Source organism: Ooceraea biroi, chromosome 9 (genome assembly GCF_003672135.1).
Source record: "Ooceraea biroi isolate clonal line C1 chromosome 9, Obir_v5.4, whole genome shotgun sequence".
NCBI lineage: Eukaryota > Metazoa > Arthropoda > Insecta > Hymenoptera > Formicidae > Ooceraea > Ooceraea biroi.
In genome coordinates this window covers 10,815,387-10,834,937 of record NC_039514.1, presented here as the reverse complement: position 1 = coordinate 10,834,937, position 19,551 = coordinate 10,815,387, and the positions used below count along the sequence as shown (strand labels likewise).

At 36.5% G+C, this 19,551-nt stretch overlaps 2 protein-coding genes across 29 annotated transcripts in view; one reads left to right on the top strand and one right to left on the bottom strand.

Annotated features, from left to right (window-relative positions):
- LOC105287054 (rho GTPase-activating protein 100F) overlaps window positions 1–19,551 on the bottom strand; it is a 66,074-nt gene that overhangs the window by 18,364 nt on the left and 28,159 nt on the right. The window contains exon 1 of one of the 7 annotated variants that reach the window (XM_011352455.3): window positions 46–169. The exons of the other annotated variants lie outside the window; for them this stretch is intronic. Within the exon in view, the coding sequence (XP_011350757.1) occupies window positions 46–87 (42 nt within the window). The 5' untranslated portion in view covers window positions 88–169. Of the gene's footprint in view, window positions 1–45; window positions 170–19,551 lie in introns of those variants that run through there. 7 annotated transcript variants of the gene reach the window in all.
- LOC105287052 lies at window positions 93–18,597 on the top strand. 22 transcript variants are annotated; one of them, XR_003407003.1, is made up of 14 exons: window positions 5,403–5,510; window positions 8,569–8,690; window positions 9,176–9,322; window positions 9,411–9,512; window positions 9,973–10,038; window positions 10,424–10,543; window positions 10,717–10,827; window positions 11,837–11,926; window positions 12,013–13,203; window positions 13,310–13,485; window positions 13,574–13,677; window positions 15,227–15,389; window positions 15,480–15,628; window positions 16,536–18,597. XR_003407003.1 is itself a non-coding variant. In XM_026972429.1 (3 exons), the coding sequence occupies exons 1-3, from the start codon at window positions 3,912–3,914 to the stop codon at window positions 9,071–9,073; spliced, it is 216 nt and encodes a 71-aa protein (XP_026828230.1). In that variant the 5' UTR covers window positions 2,623–3,911; the 3' UTR covers window positions 9,074–9,169. The 22 variants fall into 22 exon arrangements, 4 of the variants coding, with proteins under 4 accessions (XP_026828230.1, XP_026828231.1, XP_026828229.1 ...); XR_003406996.1 differs by lacking the exons at window positions 5,403–5,510; window positions 9,176–9,322; window positions 9,411–9,512 and adding exons at window positions 138–224; window positions 1,510–1,692; XR_003406995.1 differs by having other exon boundaries at window positions 5,402–5,510; window positions 9,411–10,038.

The following is a 19,551-nucleotide window of genomic DNA, read 5'->3' as shown; positions in this document are numbered from 1 at the left end:
GATCGAGAGAGAGAGAGAGAGAGAGCGAGAGAACGCACGGATTACCTTGTGGAAGAAGAAGCACCCCGAGCCACCCCTGTCGCACATCCTCGCCTACCCCATGGTGGCTAATATGGCGGGAAGCGGCGCTCAGCGGCGAGTACGAGTTTCGGCAAGTGAAGGGTAAAAGACGCGCGTGCGCCATCACCGGGAGGTTACCGTGTCGCCGGGGGGTTGTAGTATGAGTGAGTATCGACCCGGCGTGACGTCACCTCATACCACCGTATTGCATCCCCCTTGCTCCTCAACCGCCCTCGCTTCGCCGTTACCCGCGACCCCATCCTACGCGCTCGAGCACTACTCCTACTCCCCCGCGACGTACCACCAACGTGATACTCCTCCGGGTACTCCCCCTCGTCGCTGCGTGCCCACTCGATTTCTCTCCGTCGCGCCCGCCACTTCTTTCCACGTCATCCTCGTCCCTCATTACACCGGTCCTTCCTGTCTGCCTTGTCTTTTGGGCCCCCTCTTTTCTCACTCTTTCTTTTTGTCTCCACGTTGGCGCTCCCTGACCCCTGTACCTGCGTCCCCCAGGTGTTCTTTCATTTCCTAGAGTTTCGCCAGTCTTGTTCGCGCTTTTTTGCTTAAAGTTACTCAGAGGACCGGTCCTCTTGCTCCCTCATCAACCACTCGCGCTTCCTTTCCTCCTTCAAGCTTCGCTTCCCTCACTCTATTTCCTGCATTTTAGTTTACCTTTGTATTTTCCGCATTTTTTGCCTACATATAGACCGCTGGTATTTTCGTCTTTCCTTAAGCAAAGTTCCTGCACCCTAACTCCCCGTATCTCGCACATGCCTCCTAATTTTTTCGCAGCGTGCTCTCCTTCCACCCTCTTACCGCTCTCAACTACTCTTTGCTCTTTCTCCTTGGAACTCTTCTTTCCTTGGAGAACTCGTATTCCACCATCCCCTGGCACGGTACCCCCTGAATTGGATTTTTCCCGTGTCGCTCGCTTCTTATTGCAATCGCCGGAACTCCACTTACGGGTGTCAGCGGTCGCGTGGATTCTCCTCCGATCTCACCTCACGACAGCGGCAACCTTGTTCGCGTCTTTTTTCACAGGGGGGCGGATTTTTGCGACTCGCAAGAGTGGATTTCTTCCCCGAGCTCTCTCTGATCCGTATTCGTGCTCGCATTCACCTTCTATGCATCAAAGTGTCGTTCCCGTCGTCCATTTCTTCTATCGTGACGATGTCTCGGCTTATTTCCGCGTGTATTTATCTCTCCCTCCCTCTCTCTTTCTCTCAACCCTCTGCTTGTTCTCCTCGTATTTCACGACTGCTCTCCTTATGCGTTTTCTCGCTTGATATCAGTTTGTATATTGCACATTTCTGTATGGTTAGACGGCGTATCCCTCAGGTTTCCCCAATGGCACTCTTTTACCAACGTGCATATTCATTCTTCTTGCGCCCTGTTCCGCGCAACCTATCTCACCGCGTTCGATATACGAGCTATATACTTTTTCTCAAGGTTCTTCACCCCCTCGCTACATCTGTTTTCGAACTGGCTACCATTCTTCCACCTTCTGCCATCGTACAAACTTCTTGCTCCATGTACGCAACTTCATTATAGGAGCTGCGACTTGAAGCTGAAGACTCGCCCCCGGAGCGATAAATAAGCCTGAGGGGTGGAGGACAAACGCGAGAAACGCCGGTAATGCACTTTCTGAAGTAGTCTATATCATCCTCTCCTTGACATATGCGAGTCGTTTTCCAACCGGAGCGGCAGCTCACCGGAAAACGGAAGGCGACGCCGAACTAGAGAAAACCACTGAATACCACGCGGTCGGCGTCATTAAATGTTGAATGTCACTCTCATTGAGCAGTGCGTTTGTGTGCATGTGTCCCGCACAAAAGGCGAATTATAATAACAAGTCCATCTACCGTGAAGCAAGAACTAGCGAAACGCGCGCCAAATATACGGAAAACGTCCCAACAAAGAAAGGTTTTTTTTTTAATTGGCTCGCTCGTTCAATATTAATCACATTACCGCGCTTTATCCCATTCGGGAAAATGGAAAAAGACGTACAATAGCGAAACGTCAATTACAGCGAAATAATTAATAAATGCACACTTTACATGTGGAATATCAAAGGTTGCGGTACTGAAAATTGATCTCCCGCTGGAAATTTCACGGATAATAATAAGCGCGGGTCGGTGAGCGGTAAAATCAGCCGAGCGTGCGAATCCATCGGTCGGTAAAGCGGTCTTCCCCCCCCTCTCCTTCGAAATAAACTGATTTCCACCGTCGATATAATCCGACGATTCCCGGAAAATCTATTAATAGTCATTACGATAATCTGGGTCGCGGCGATCTCTGAGCATCCGCTTCGAAAATCACGATCTCCCAGTCGAGTAGCTTCAACGTCTGTTCTCTCCCTCTCCTCTTTCTATTTCTCCTTCTCCTTCGGCGTGCCACTCTCGCCCACCCTCGTCCGCCGCGCTGCTATTTCACCGACGTATCCAGTGACCTACGTGAATGCCCATAATGGTCACGAGGGTAGGGGAATGGACGAGCGACTGGATTCTTCCCCACCAAGAGCTACCGCCGGCACGAGCGCATCAGCCATAATGGACGGTAGTAACGATAGTAGTAACATTAGTAACGCGTTGTACTACGGGGTGGCAGGGTTGTTGCAACGGCATACGATTTACGCGACGGATTTGTACGAGTCCGTCCGATGATCTCCCAATTCTCCCATCAGATCCGCGCCATTCAATCGGGATCGAGAGAATCCGCCGCGCAGATTCTGCAATACTTATTAATTCTATCTAGGAGTCCATTAGAGCGCATCATGTCCTTATTATTATTTAAATCAGATCTGATCCCATCGCGCCGCGATATCTGTATCGCCTCTAATTGAGCGTTATTAATCGAAGTTGGCTCGTCCGACGATGCGAGATTACGCTGTCTTTCTGCTCTGTAATTCGCACCTTTTGTGATCGCGGAGGAAAGCCGGTGAATAATATGCTCCAACCTTCTGCCTTCTCCCTCTGAACTAGTAATCATTCATCGGTTCCCTGGCCACATTACGGTCATACGTCGGCCCTTAATATCCCGCTGGACATAATTGTAAACACCGGTGTAAACGCGGTCTACTGAGCATCCCCGCAAATTCACGTCACCCCTGTACGTTGCAGGACCGTACACTGAGAAAAATATCTAATCGGATAATCAGTTACATAGTAACAAACGAATATATCCGATTAAATTGTATTAAGACAAAGAACATGATCGGATGAAGGACATATCCGATGAAGGTAATCGAATATATCCATCATTTAATCGGTTTACTTATTTAAACAAAATTAACAAGTAAATTAGCAGGAATCTGTTCCACGAGAGGCTTGGCGCATTTTAATATCTTCCAACCTACGCAGTCTGAATTTAAGCGAGCGAACGCACGCCGCACTCGCATATTGCCGACTTCCTCGTCGGCGGCATGGATATTGTGCAACTTTTGACAACAAGCACTAAATTCGCGCTCGTGTCCCCCGACGTGGCCGCGTTACCAGTTGAGATAGAAAGTTTCGTGACCCTTGCGCACGCGGTGCATCTCATGTCACATTGAGGTTTTCTGCTTTCCGGACGCAAATTAAAGTCGAAAAACCGAATGTACTAATGTACGTTAACATGATATTTTATAATTCTGGTAAACAATATTTGGAAGAGTTATAATCCTGAGGAACATATTTGAAAATTGCGTGTTGTTGTGTGTGGATGAGATTTATTAATCATGAAATATAAAAATGCAGCTCTCGGTATCTTTTTCAGTTTCTTAGAGATGAACTGAATCTTCCAAGTTCGTTAAGTGAAAGCTACAACTTGACTTTGTGTTAATTACGCTACGCAAAGCTTCAGTTCTTAGGGAAATGTTCGAAACTGTACAGGTATGTTACAAGATATTATCTGCAATATCGTAATTCCACGTAACGCGCTTATTCGAGGAGGAGAAATGAAAAAGTTGCCATCTACGTTGTGAGTTTAATAAGTAACTCAATGACGATCTCATTACCGAATTTGTACGCTTCATTAATCTTTGTGTCTTTTAAATGAATTACTCTCGAAGCTGCGAGCCTTCGTTTCGCGCGTGAGAAAGCTCGGAAAAATTACTCCCGCAATCAAGCAAAAAATAAAGTTTTACTTAAAGAGTTAAAAATGAAGAACAAGAGCAAAATCTGGCGCACAATCCCAAAATATATCCCAATAGAATTGAACTCGTAGTGACCTGGCTATTACTTCAATTTGGCACAAATATTTTGAACCATGAATTTTCATTGGTCAACCCAGATTTTACTCAAAAATAGAGGAAGAATCATGTAAAAAACGATGAAAACTGAGAAAATTACGATTAAAATTCTGTGATCAAATTTTCTCAATGCCTTGAAATATGCATCAGATTTTTACTTAATAATAGCATGTTCTACTTTTGCAAAAATGGATACAGCTCTAAATGAAATTTTTTGTTAAAATGTTCACTAAACTTACCGAGGATATTAAATCTTTTTTTTCTTGATTTGCAAAACGCTTCTAATTTGCAAATTTGACCAGTTATACCATATCTTTATTTCTACTCCAATGAAATATAATTAAATATAAAATAAATTAAGCTTATCATTGAGTTCAAAAATCGCGGCGAATTTATTATTTTTAATCAAACAAGAAGAATTGGTTAATTAGCAAGATTATCAGCAGACAGGAACAAATCGGGAAGGGGGAAGCTAATAAATAATAGATAATAACTCTCACTGTCGAGATTCGGTGTGCAAGGCGGATGGTGACCCAGGGGCGAGGAAGCGAATGGGAAATAGTGCGCATAAATCGCATCGTCGTGGAGTACGCGTCACCGCCGAAAATCTTCCGGAAGAAATCTCGCGGTTGCTCGCGGGAGGTTGCGAGTTGGGGTGAAAGGTCGTCGATACTCCACTGGTCGTAGTACGCGAACGTCAATGTAGTAAAGCGTAGTAGTAAGTAGTAACGACGGCGTACGCAGGCGTACGCACGTTTGGTAACAGCCGCCGGCGAGGTCAGGAGGGTGAGGGGAAAGTATGATTTCAGGGCAAAAGCGGCGAAAAGAGACAGACGAATGTAAAACGAGGGAGGAAGAGGAGAATGAACGAGAGAACGATGAAATCAGAGGGAGAGGGAGAGAGAGAAACTCACGAGATACAGAAAGAGAAGCAAGGGGAGGAGGACGACGAATGACGGGAGAGTGGTAGGGAACGGCACCCCTTGGATCCTGCGATGCGATATCCGTTCAATGCGCGCCTGCGTTTCGCGGTCCTCAGGAGCAGAGTAGCGGCGGGCGGAACTGAATTCTCGCGTGTGCGCTCGCGCGCGCCTCCGCGCTGGCTTGACCACGCATACACTGCCACCCCTGCAGTATTCGCGTGCGTGCGCGCCAACCAGCCAACCATCCGGCAGATCGATGTGCGTTGGTGTGAGTTTTACGTCGTCTGTACGACGCGACGGTACGAGACAACATCCACGTAGACGGGGTGTAAGCGCATGATCGCGAAGGGTACACGGAGCGCGTCGCGCTCGCGGAAGGCACGACGCGGGTAACGCGGTCCTCCGTCGCGGCTGTCTCGCAAAATCGCGCCTCGTCCTTCCACGACGGCACCCTGGGCGAAGTTACGCGCGGGTTAAACGGCGCGGCAACACGATCAATAATTTTATGAGTCCCATGTCGCTGAAACCGCGACGCTATTTATCGTAGATTATAATCAACCCGGTAAAATCGATTCCCACGAAATGGAATGATTGAGGGAAGGAGGTATTCGTAAAGGATAAAAAATGGAGGGTTATATAGGGAAAGCGAGCCTAAAGTTACGCAAAGTTACGTTTTTGAATGAATAATCTATTAATATTGCGACTAAGATTTTACTTGATATTAATACATTCTCGTATACATCAAGGCAGACCTTTGTTATGCTAATAACAAGGTCTCTCGATCGATTGCAATAATTTCAGTCAAAATCTGGAAAAGGCTGTCAGTCTCGCAACACCTCATAGAAGAGGTAGCGATATTTGTTGCGCGATTATTACACTGTACTGTGTCCCCTCGACAATGCACAACCACGGAAACTCCCAATTATCGCCAATGTTACAATTGTCTCTGGTTACAATTGAGGTTTCCTTTCCTCCACAAACCGTTCTATTGACTTATCCGACCGGCCGGCTCGACTGCACGGTAACCGAAACTTCAGTCGCGATTCAGTTAACCAGGACCGGATTGCAATCGAGCTAGCTAGACTCCGCTTAGCGTCGGGGGTACGTGACTTAAATGTGTCAGGCAGCGGACACGGTTCGGAGCGGTGCGGGGCGGTCGCGTGATTCAAGGGTGCAAAAAGCATCGATGTGCCGACATAAATTGCAGCAACGTGCTTGTGGTGCACAGCTTGTGCGGCATCAGGAAACGTAAATTGCAAAATGCGCCGATTTCGAAGATTCATTGCGCGAACTAGTATCTTGAAAAACGATAGATCGTCGGCAAAATCAATTGACAAGAGGCACGCGACATAGGTACAAATCGACGCAATGACAGCATTATTGCGACAACCCCTTTCACCGGTATTTTGTATGCTCTATTCATCTATCGGTTCTGAAGTATCGTACGTACGATTACTGAATGTATGTCAAGTGTCTTCAAGTGATTTATTTAACTCTTATTTTGTTATTTAACCCTTTCCTAACATTGATTATGATCGTCATCTGTGAAATGGTCTAAAGGTACTAACACCCACTATAATCGTTATAGTCTGTGGATTAAAAAGTTTAAAATTTTTCTAAAATAATCTGCACGGGAGGAAGGAAGAGAGATTTTCCACTCAATCTAAATACATTATTATAGATTAAAAAAGATCATAAAGCTAAATTTTTGTGATTCCATGGAGAATGAAATAAAACAACTTCCGAATTCCAAATTTCAGAACCAGAAATTGCAATTTCATAAAAGTTTCTCGTAAAAGAAATTCAGTTACCTTCTCCGTGATCGACAGAGCGACTCAATTTTCTATATGATTATGCGCGCGTTTTTCACAATGTCTAAACCGGCGAATCCGAGAGTTGTGCGAGCACAGGGCGCAAACGGAAATCGACGTGACGGTTATCGCGGCCAGTCGCGTTAAAACTGACAAGCAATCGACCGGTTTTTCTGCATCGCGCCTTCGCTACGAGCGCGTTATTGCGTCGCGATGGCTTGATAACGCGGCTGAAAGGGAATTTCAATGGAAATAGAAAAGTTTTATGCAAACTCTATGACAAACAACGAGGAAATCGTACGATAGGTTATTACGCGGCGAAAATAAAAGTGCGTGTTAATGCATTTCCCGTGATATGAATATGTGATATGGATGTCATAAATCGATGAATATGCAAATAAAGGAAACAACACCATTTGAAAGATTAACACATGTTCGATGTTAGTGCGCGCCATTGAACACAAATAAATAACTACGTGTGTTTCGCGCAATATTTAATAAATATAATTAAAACTTACTTTTAAAAAAAGCGTCAAGTACACAGAAAAAATATTTGTAATAGAGATACCAAAAATTTGTTTAAATGGATAACCAAGCTATAATAAATAACTGGTATGATTTGTAGCTTAATTCCTAAGGCATAGTGTAATTAAAAATTGGTTCTTATATAAAATTTCTCTATGCAGTCCCGTCAAATAAGCTATAGCAAAATCGTAAAAAAATATGTTATTTCTCTTTATTTTACAATTTATGTTTATCTTCTATATTTTTATATTGCATTTTTGTAACTCTTACATCGACATGCACTAAATTAAATAATAATGGAATTTTAATTGATGTTTTAATTCAAATTTTTGAGTTTGGATATATAATAACATATAATTTTAAATTCTAAATTCCTGAATTTTTGTGCACATTTATATCACGTCCTCTACGTATGTATGTCCCTCCTGATGATGTATACAAGTTTTTATATAGAAGTCTCGAGTCGATGACAAGCAATATGAGTATCTGGAACGCGACTAAACAGTGTATGGTATCCATCCGAGAGTGTGTGGAACGCGTCTGAAAATTTACATTTCCGTCGATCTGTGATTTATCTAAAATTATATTATACGTAATACGTAATAAGTTCATTATTAGAGTTATCACCATGAATCTCAACGAAGAGTATTTGCTCGACGACGAAAACTTCTACTTCAAAAGTTGTCGCATAGTCATTAAATTACTACCACGGTCTTATGAAGAAGTAATAATATTTATTAATATCATTTACAACAAAATAGGCTATTAACATAGTTATTATTTATTAAAAGTGTCCGGAAAATTATAGTTCACAGAATCTACTAACCTAAATTCTGCAGCTTATTAATTATTATGTACAACAGAAAGAAATTGTTATTAATTAGCACGTATTACAAATCGTTACTCTTTTGATATTCGGAACCTAATTTAGTGAAATAATACCAGTAATCGCGACTTAAAATATATGTGTATACAAACACGACACAACTGTTTATCTACGAATAACTATTTATTTTTACAGGTATTGTTTTACTTTTACTGTATAATGATGACCAACCAGGTGATATTTTTCACCAATAGAGTAAACGATTTTAAGGAGAATATAACATCTCTCTGTCATGCTATACTGTCCGAGGGTTTCAGGTGAGCAATTATATTGAGTAAGCAATTATAATTATATTGAGTCAATCAAAACCTTCGGTTCAACTTTTATGTCAAATTCTATCTTATTGCATTCAAGAGAAACAAAGTATTCATCAACCAAATCATTAGTAATCATTAGTAATCTACGATCATAGACAAAGCTGATTAGGTACTTGCTTGATGAAGAATTTGTTTTTATTGAATGCAATAAAGTAAAAATTTGACGCAAAAATCAAACTGAACTTTTTGACTCACACAATATAGACATGTAGAGAGTAGTTACTACTACTATATTACTGTACTGCAGCAGCTGTATAAGACTTATTCAAACACACGCAGAAACAAAAGAGGAAATAAATAGAAATAATATCATTATACAATAATCTTATGAGGAAAGTGCTAAAATATAATTACAGATATAGATACGATAAAAAGCTTTATATAATTTGACAAATATGAAAAATTATCACTATGGCATGTTGCAGGATTATCACAGACAATAGTAAACTACATTTATATACCTTCCTATACTCGTATACTGCCATACAGTTTTGAAGGAAACTTCGGGATATGGTTACTCTGCTTACTTCTCGTGGATTTCAGTTATTATTGGAGCCATCGTTTAAGCCATAGTAAAATTTTTATCTAACCATTCGCGTCATGCTGGTATATCTTTCTACCTCCTTTTCACCAACTAAAATATTAATTATATACTTTTAGAAATAGATTATCTGTGGGCTTTTCATCAAGTACACCACTATAGCGAACAATACAACTGTGCGACTGTAATGCAGCGATCCATTATGGAACTTTTACAATTTTGTAAATGTCTTTTCTGTGAAAGTTTGAATCCAAATCTTTATTATGTAAAGAGATATTAATGGTAGACGTTAATTGCCAGAATAATAGTCAAAAGTTCTACTTATTGTTAGAATAAATAAAGAATAAAAGAAAGTTTTGTATCATCTTGATTAGAAATTTTTATTAAAATTGTTTATTTATAATATCTGTAATGTAAAAGATTTGTTACTATAATTTTACAGTATACTATTTGAACTAAAATTTTCTTTATAGGTATTTTATATTCCTGTCGCTATGTTGTTTCATCCAACATGTATTATATGCCATCTTCATGTAATTACACTCTATCAACTATTGTTGTATACAGAACTTGTCGATGGTTTTAAGTTGTTCCAACAGATTTTCAATATGCCCAAATATCATCGCATTCATTATGGTAAATTGCCTAACACCAGAGAGAGTTATACGTATGTGTTTATAGGTTGCAATAAGTTCTGCCAAAATAAGAATTACGGAGGAATATTGATAATTTGGGATCGACTATTCGGTACGTTCGAAAATGAAAGACCAAATGTAAAAATTTTTTATGGCCTGAACATTAGGCTTACCTATTTCAATATATACTATCAACAGATAAAAATTATCAATGGCAACATTTTATTATTTATTAGTATGTAAATTATACATATAATATATTATATAATAAGATGTACTTGTTGCGTTTGACACATACTACTATAAAAAATGAATTTTTTATCTGTGACAAATTAAAACGAAATTTATAATTTGCGCACAAATTATGTTAATTTCTGCAGATTAATGAATAATACCATTTTAAAAAATTCTAGAGGATATTAAAACTGAAGATAATATAAATATATAGACTTGAAAATTGCAGTATTTATAACTCTTTATTTTTTGCGACGTCACAGGTGTTTTGTCTATTAAAACTGATTGAAAAAAGCAAAAGTATGAAATCTGCTAACAATCGACGTCGAAGCATTCGACGATATTCAGCGTTAAGGAGTATTCATTTATGGACTATCAATCAGGTAAAATAATAAAAGATGCTCAGATGTATTATAAAATAAAACATGATTATATTACACGTATCAGTTACAAGTAATGATAATAGAACATTTCTATTATCAGCAAAATATGAAAGTTCAGATTGAGAGTATTTTAAATTCTATTGTAAACATGCAACTTTTTTCTTATCTTGCAGAAAAAGTATAGAACTAAACACAAGAATAATTCCATCATAGGGAATATGCTTTTCAGCTACGTTATTGGTCTTACGTTAGTTATGGAGCACTGTGAACTGTACTTGATAATGGTAAGTTTGTGATGAGATTCATTTTCTAGTCACTTTCTGAACTAATAAAAGTCTTATGTCCTCAATAAGCGTTTATGTAATACTTCGATTGCACATCACTCACGCCTAGATGACGTGAAAATTTTCTTTGAAGATACATCATTCATGGACGACAATCTTACTTATCCAATCATGAATAACTGTATCGAATATTTGAAAAAAAAAATCTGATACATAAATAGGGGAATATTATTTAAATAATAAACTGTATTCAGTAAAAGCAAACTTTTCAAAGTGTTGAAGAAAACAATATTTACTCAAATCGATGTGTTACAATAAACGCAACAGAAATTAATATTTTCGAAATTATATGATTCATGCTTTCTCACTGTCCTTTTATCTGTTTTCTTTGTATCTGTTTTCAGAAAAGAGACATTTCGAGAATAATAATTGCAATTCTAAATATCTTAGCTACTTTGTTTAGTTGCGGTTTGCTTTTCGATGGCGTCAATCATGTAAAAGTTGCATTGATAGAAGTTTGTCACTGGTTTATAGTACAGTACTGCTATTCCCAAAATATTTTATGGATCAATAAAATTTACACAGTTGTGTGGCATTTTTTCATGTTTTATTCTTGGATAATAATTTTAACTTTCATCTGGTATTCCTGATTCTAAAGGATGTGCCGATTTATAAATAATGCATATACAAGCGAAATGTAGAAACAGATGCATTTTATCATTCATTTCGTTAAACAAAACCATTTTAATTGCATATATTTATATTAATTTATGTTAATGCATCTATGCGGTCATAAAAATTTTACAATAAGACATACTCATGATATTCGTAACCCTTGCTTCCTTTTTAATATTATAAATATTGAGGGACTTGGTTAGATGACGTACGTGTGAAGGGTTGTGTGAGTGTAGCGTGCTATAATTAAGTTAAATTAAGTATTATATTATAATATTGCACAATATACACATGTAAGAAGTATCTTATATTATGTATTATATTAAAATATTAGATATTATAATAATATCTAATATTAGTGATAATAGAGTGACCTCACTCGAATGGATCTTCAACACTTCTAGAAGCCATCGCGTTCATCACGGTACATTAAACATTTAATATAATCTAATATATCAAATATATTTTTACAACTTGTGGATATGCATAGCCATACATATATATTTACAGATACCAACAGCTACAACTTGGATAAAACTTATGGAGAAGTGTTCATAATATGTGATCGAATGTTCTCTACATTTTAGAAGAAAAGATGTACAAAACAATATTATGTGCATAAAAATATGATTTGCATCTTAGCCTTAAATATTTCAATGTAAAACCTATCAACCTATCACAAGTAAGAATATCATGTTATTATTATATCATATCTTTTACATTGCTAAACTATATTCGGTGATAATATAATATTATAAATACTCGATAAATATCGATCACCTTTAATGATACGTTGATACGAGATTTCAAATCCGCGTATTTGCGCACATCGATGTTCCATAGACACATGACTCTACACAAACAGAACTTTTTTTTTAAATATCGTGAAGTTATATAAGCAACGTACGTAGGACGCGTTTATAGTCTTAACTGTCGACAGTGTGGACGGAACTCCGACAATGATAACGTGGATGGGAAAATATATAGGGGGGATATGGAAACTACGTAAAGTTGAAGATGATTCATCTGAAATGACAATCTTTTGTAATACAAATTGGCTAGTGTTATTACTATTCATTTTCTGTTTTGGGTTATATCATGTTTTCATAGTTCTTCAACTACAATTTATATATCTTCTTTTACTTTGTTGGGAGATAATCTACGCAATCTACTTGCTGCTACCAGTTGGCAATTATGAAAAGGTAAATTTGTGAATGTAAAAACATTAAAATCACATAATCGATTTGATTTAGTAATCATGTGTTAGTGCAGTAAAACTTACATTAAAAAATAATTAACATAAATTTCTTGTGCACGTGCGTAGTTATCACACACGCGTACGCGCGTCAACAAAATTTTTTAAATTTATATATTTAAATTTAATCATAATAAATATCACCATCCATTAATTAATTAATACACACACCACAATGTGGTATAATTTGGTAATAGATCAAACAGATTATTTTCCGACTAGTTCTTTTCACTTTCCTTGGACCTAAAATCAAATTTAGCGAAATATTGAATGTCAATTTGAAGTGACACTATGACCTCTAAAAATTGTTTATATTTACAGGTCATGGTTTTCTTTTACTGTCTAGTGATTCTAGAACAGATCTTCTTGGCTTGGAAAAGAGAAAAGAGTAATATGAAGGAGACTGTAGTGTCGTTGAACCATGGTGTATATTATGAGAGTATCAAGTAAGAAATTTATACATATGAAATCAAGTATGAAATATATGAAAACATCTAAATATTTTAAAATGCAAAGAAAGTTGTTTGCAAAACCCATTATTAATTTCTGCAGATTTCTGTTTGGATGTAAATTGCAAGAATCTGTATATTTATTTATTTACGAGAGAACCGGAAATATAATTGTAAGCAATTATTTGTTCGGATGGGAAGGATCTATATGGTTAGGATGATTTATCGGCGTTATTGCCACGGATTTCTGTTACTATTGGATCCATCGTTTTAAACACGGTTAAATTTTTATCTAAATATTTAGATTACGCTGCTCAACTCCCTTTCCTTTCTCCGCTGTTTAAAACGTAATTGTATTCACTTGCAGAAGTTCAAGTGTTATGGTGCTTTCATGAAGTGCATTATAGTAGTGAGGTGTTCGATCTTTCGGTCGGTGTGCGGCAATCTGTTATGGAACTTTTCTACGATTTTGTAAATATTAATCTCTCAAAAGTTGAGACTAAGTGTTAATGATGTAACAAAATATCAGTAATCGTAATCACCAAAATGATAACTTTCTTGTTAAATATTGGGTTGGCAAATAAGTTGGTTCGGTTTTTTAAGGTGGAATAAAATACAATTTTTTTGATACACGAAATCAATTTTAATCAATTATATATTGACCATTTTTATTGATGACTTCTTGCCATCTTTCCACCAACTTCATTATGCCGCGTTCGTAAAACATCTGAGGCTTATCGGCGAAAAACCAATCCAGGTGTCTTTTGACGTTCTCTTCATCCTTGAAGATTTTTCCGTTCAAAGAGTTCTGCAACGACCGGAATAAATGATAATCGGAAGGGGCCAGGTCCGGTGAATACGCAGGATGAGGCAAAACATCCCAGCCAAGACTGAGTAATTTGTTCCGAGTTGTCAATGATGTGTGAGGTCTGGCGTTATTGTGGTGGAAGACAACACCTTTTCGATTTATCAATTCTGGACGTTTTTTGCGGAGTGCTTGGTCCAATTTTGTTAACTGCGAGCAGTATGTGGTTGAATCAATCGTTTTGCTTGACGGTAACAGCTCGTAGTAAATGACACCTTTGAAATCCCACCATACGGAGAGCATGATCTTCTTCGGATGCAATCCTGCCTTCGAGGTTGTTTGTGGTGGCTCGCTGCTGTGTTCCCATGATCTTTTCCGCGTTACATTCTCATAGACGACCCATTTTTCATCTCCTGTCACTAACCGCTTCAAAAATGGATCGTTTTCTTGACGTTTCCGCAGCAAATCGCAGATGGATATGCGAGTGGCCAAGTTGGCCTCGGTTAATTCATGCGGCATCCACACATTGAGCCGAGAAACGTATTCCAGTTGGCGCAAATTGTTTTCTACGCTTGTATGAGATATATTAAGTGCTGTAGCAATCTCTCGCACCGATTGGGATGGATTTTTATCGATGATAGCTTTGACATTACTTGAATCAATCTCGATCGGGCGACCGGAGCGAGGCGCATCATTGACGTCAAAATCTCCAGAACGGAATTTGACGAACCACTTTTGACATACGCGTTCTGTTAAGGCATCATCTCCATAAACACGGCATATCTTTTTATGAGCCTTTGCAGCTCGTTTGCTCTTCTTGAAATAATAGAACAAAATATGACGATAATGCACGTTATTTACTTCCATTTTTACAACTACGCAGCACACACAATATTGATGTTAATCAAACCAAAATTTACAGAAAGGTTATGTGAAACATGTACTTTCAAATGCACTCTGAAGTTGCGCGATAGTGTCGAGAAAAACAAGAGTGAATTGGAAAGAAGTTGCACCGAAGCAAAAACCGAACGAACTTATTTGCCAACCTAATATAATATGTGAACACAAAAAGTGAAAATTTTTAGAGCAAAATATCTTAATTATGTGATATAAAGTAGTGGTAGTACTTTCTGTGGTTTACAAAACGTTTGCATGTTAGACTTTTACATAGTACGTAATACACTGTTCATGATTTAATCGAAACTTTCTTTACAGATATTTTACTCTCCTCTTGCCATCTTTATACATCCGTACTACATTATAAAAACCCGTGAATTTATTTATTTATATCAGTTGTTCATACATACAGAAGTAATAAAGAAAGTTGGATCTTTCGAGGGAATTTTTAATACGCCTAATTATCAACGTATTCATCACAGTAAGTGAAACACCTAGTTATCTTGCAACTTGCAAATATATTACATGTCTACATACATATGTATATATGTATATGTACATATATTTACAGGCTTCAACAGGGCCTACCTGGACAAGAATTATGGAGGTATATTTATATTATGGGACCGCATGTTCGGTACGTTCAAAGAGAAAGGGAGTGGTCCAATAGATTATAGTATCCCAGAGAGCCCTCAATGTTACGGTATACTATACCAACAAGTAAGAATAATAATTTCGCCGGCGATAACATATACTATACAGGGTGTTTCAGAAAAAGGTGGAAAAAACAAACTTTAAGAGCTTTATTCTAATCTCTGTAAGGATGTCATATAAACATGGATCCGGAGATGCTTCCTTTTCAAGTCATAAACACTCTTTATTTACAACAAACTTTGGTAAAAGAACATTTCATTAAAGAAATTGCTGGAAATAATTTCCTTCCGCATCAATGCAAGCCTAATATCGATGTCTCATGGATTGTCAAAAGCGTTCAAAACTTCTTAAGGATATTTTAAGACTCTCGTTTATATACTCCTGTTGCTACTGTGGAGCAACAGGACTGCAGGTACGAAATCATATTATCGCTTCGCGTGACAAAATACGAAATACTGCAGGAACTTTTGAACGTCTTCGATAATTTATGAGACGTCGATTGAGAGACTTGCATTGATGCGGAAGGACATTATTTCCAACAATTTCTTTAATGAAATGTTCTTTTACCAAAATTTGTTGTAAATAAAAAGTGCTTATAATTTGGAAAGAAAGCATTTTCGGACTAATGTTTACATGATTTGTTTTCATCCTTACAGTGAGTAGAATATACTCTTAAAGTTCGTCCACCTATTTTTGAAACACCCCGTATATACTTGTTTACGCTATATATAATTGTTGCAACTCTACGTTACATTTATTATTTTAAAACGACTATGATTTCTTATCCATGAATGCTGTTTAAAATTTGTCCTACCTAATAATGTCAACTTCTGCAAATTGATAAGTCAAACAAGATTGAAGGGCAAAATTTAAAAAGAATATTAAAACCGAAAGCAAGCAATATAAAGATATAAATAATAGCTTGAACATTTTATGTTATCTTTAACTGCTTGGTTTTGTTACAATGTTATAGATATATGGCATCATATGTTGGTTTGTGCACAAGAAGAATCTACTATTTACAAGATTTTGGTTTAAAGCTCTTTTTTACGGGCCTAGATGGATACCTGACAACAACGTTATTAACGAGTCAATACCACGTTTGGGATACGAGAAATGCGTAAGATACTATAAACACTTAAAGAAATAAAATGACATGCATATTATACAATGATGCATGCAAATTATATATATTATGACTCGGAAATATAAAGAACAAAATATAAAGCTAGTGTATAATTATAGTTTCTTTAATCAGTATGTCATTTAAAATATATCATTTTATCTTACAAATAAAAAGTAGACAATCAAATGATAATAAGGACAAAACATTCATAAATTACTGGGATATTCATTATATGTGTTGTATGCATTTTCTTATTGTCATAAGTGGGTTGGAAATATACTCGATAAGTGTAAGTATTAAATGCAATCCATCTAGTGTTTACTTTAAAGAACGAAATAACGAAAAATTTCAACAATTTATGCGTTTAATAATTATTTATGTAGCATGTTCAAACGCATATGTACGTACATACATGAATATACGTGTTACTCTGTTATCTATAAATTTCCTAAAAATCGATTAAGAGTGACAATCTTAGTTATTCGAATTTGAACATCATTAAGTGCTTTTATGAATATGCGGTACCGAAGCAATTTAATCTCATAGAAACAATATACCAGATTCGTAGAAAACAGAAATTAATAAGAATCGAGGTTCTGGCGTGACAGTTGAAATTTGCATAGTATTGTAATGTTCGTTTTGTATTTATTTTCAGGATATGGATTTCTTAAGCATAACACGTGCATTTGGAAAACTGCACGCAAGTTTATGCATTTGCGCTTACTTTCTCGAAAATTTGAACAAAACATATATTATATTGGCGAATGTTCTACGGTCTTTATTTTTGTACAATTATTATTACACTTCCCCTGCATGGTGCAGTTATATATACTATCTCACGCTTTATTACGATGGACTTTATTGTTTAGTACTATTTTTTCATTATATGATTTATATGTTACGTCAAAAACTGGATTATACAACCCAATCTATAATATCCAAAACGGATCCTCTAAAAGAATAGTAAAACAAAAGTAAAGTAGTGTAAGTACTGCCAGTAAAACTGATTAAAAGGTTTTCTTTCTCTATCCTGCAAATATATTTTTAAGTACCGTGTAGAGAGTATAATATAACCGAAACAGTTTGTTTTTTTAGCAGAAGTTTCTAAATTTGTTTAATATAATACGAAGAGCATTTGTCTAATAAGATATGTACGATCATTTAACTACAGACATTATATTAATCTCTGTGATTCCACTTCCACACTTTTAAGCTATGATCATCACATATGTAAAAATATATATGAATAAATAAATATTTAACAAGAAAAATATTTATTTATTGATATATATGTAAAAATACATATGTACATGTAAAACTATTCATGTTAATATTGATGTGAGAGCATACATTTCTTACCAACAATGGCTGCCACGCAGAAAATATGCAAAATAATTATATTATTCTTTAGCATACTACTTCCCTCAATTTTATAATATGACATATGTGAGGAATATGTAATTCTAATTATATTCTATATCGTAGTAGTGAATGATACAAAATTATAAATGCGTATTGTGCATAAAATATATAATAATATGTGTATGTATCGAATTTTTATTGTAAGAACGGTATAAATAAATTATGTAAAAGTTTTTATCACGATTCCGTATTAAGATTATTTTTATTTATTCGATGTATTTCCCAAAACAATTTAGTTTGCACACAACAACGTTTTAATTTGTGAAAAATGACTTTTAAAAACTTACACGTTAGACACTTTAGATAATAATTTTGTGATCACGTCTAATTCCACACGCAAAATATATTACACAAAATTATTAAAAATAGTTGCTATTATTGTTTCACGTCCTCTTTTACAGTTACACTTTACTATCGTTTATTGTTTTATAATATGCTCTTCGATATTGTTGTAGATTAAGTAATAATAAATACTTGATCAATTATTACAGTCGTAGTACGTTAATACTGGATTTTAAATCCGTTTAAATCCGAGTTCATTTACATCGATATTCCATAGTTAGATGACTTTTTAGTAGACAGATGCTTGTTATTATATGAAATGTATGAAATTCGTAGAAGTGACATACATAAGACGTACTGTGGCTGTGTCTGTTGCTCCAAACGCTTCTCACAATTTATAATATATGATTGTTCATTTGTGATTCACGTGTGCTTTATCTATGATTCAGCTACCATAATATTATCTTTCTCATTACAGTTATTATGGAATTTATAAACTACATATTAAGCTTTCACGAAAATTTTAAATCAATCTGGCAAACATTGCAACCAAACAATTATGAAAAGGTAAATTTGTTTATTTTTTAATATGATTAGGACATTAATTACAAACGAAATATTTTATTCTCTCAGTGAACATTTATTAGTATTCTGGCAGAATGTTTCTGTGGAAATTGTATTGAAAACAAATTAATATATACTTCTTGCGCACGTTTCAATACGTCAAAATCTTCCAGTTTAAATGCACAACCAAATAATTAATTAACACACATGTCACAACTTGCAGAAATTCTTCAAGTGGACGCATCAGTTTTACATGCCTTTTTGACATATGAAATTGAATTTAACTACTTCAAACCATGTCACTCTCGAATTGATGACTAAACAGTCAATTAACTACTAGATTGCCACTTAGGATTTACGCGTGGTAGAAAATCAAGTTCCACAATGAACAGCCATTTTTGGGTAAATCTCCAGAAGCCGTTCTCCGTCAAACTAATTTCCGACTGTGACTATATTTGCCCGGTCCCGTGTGTGCATAGGCATCATAATACTGACGTGTGTGTGTGTATGCGCGCGCGCGCATCATGGTACGAATATTGCGCTCCACGCACTGCACGGCATCATATACGTTGTAATATTCGACTCGTACAGAAGG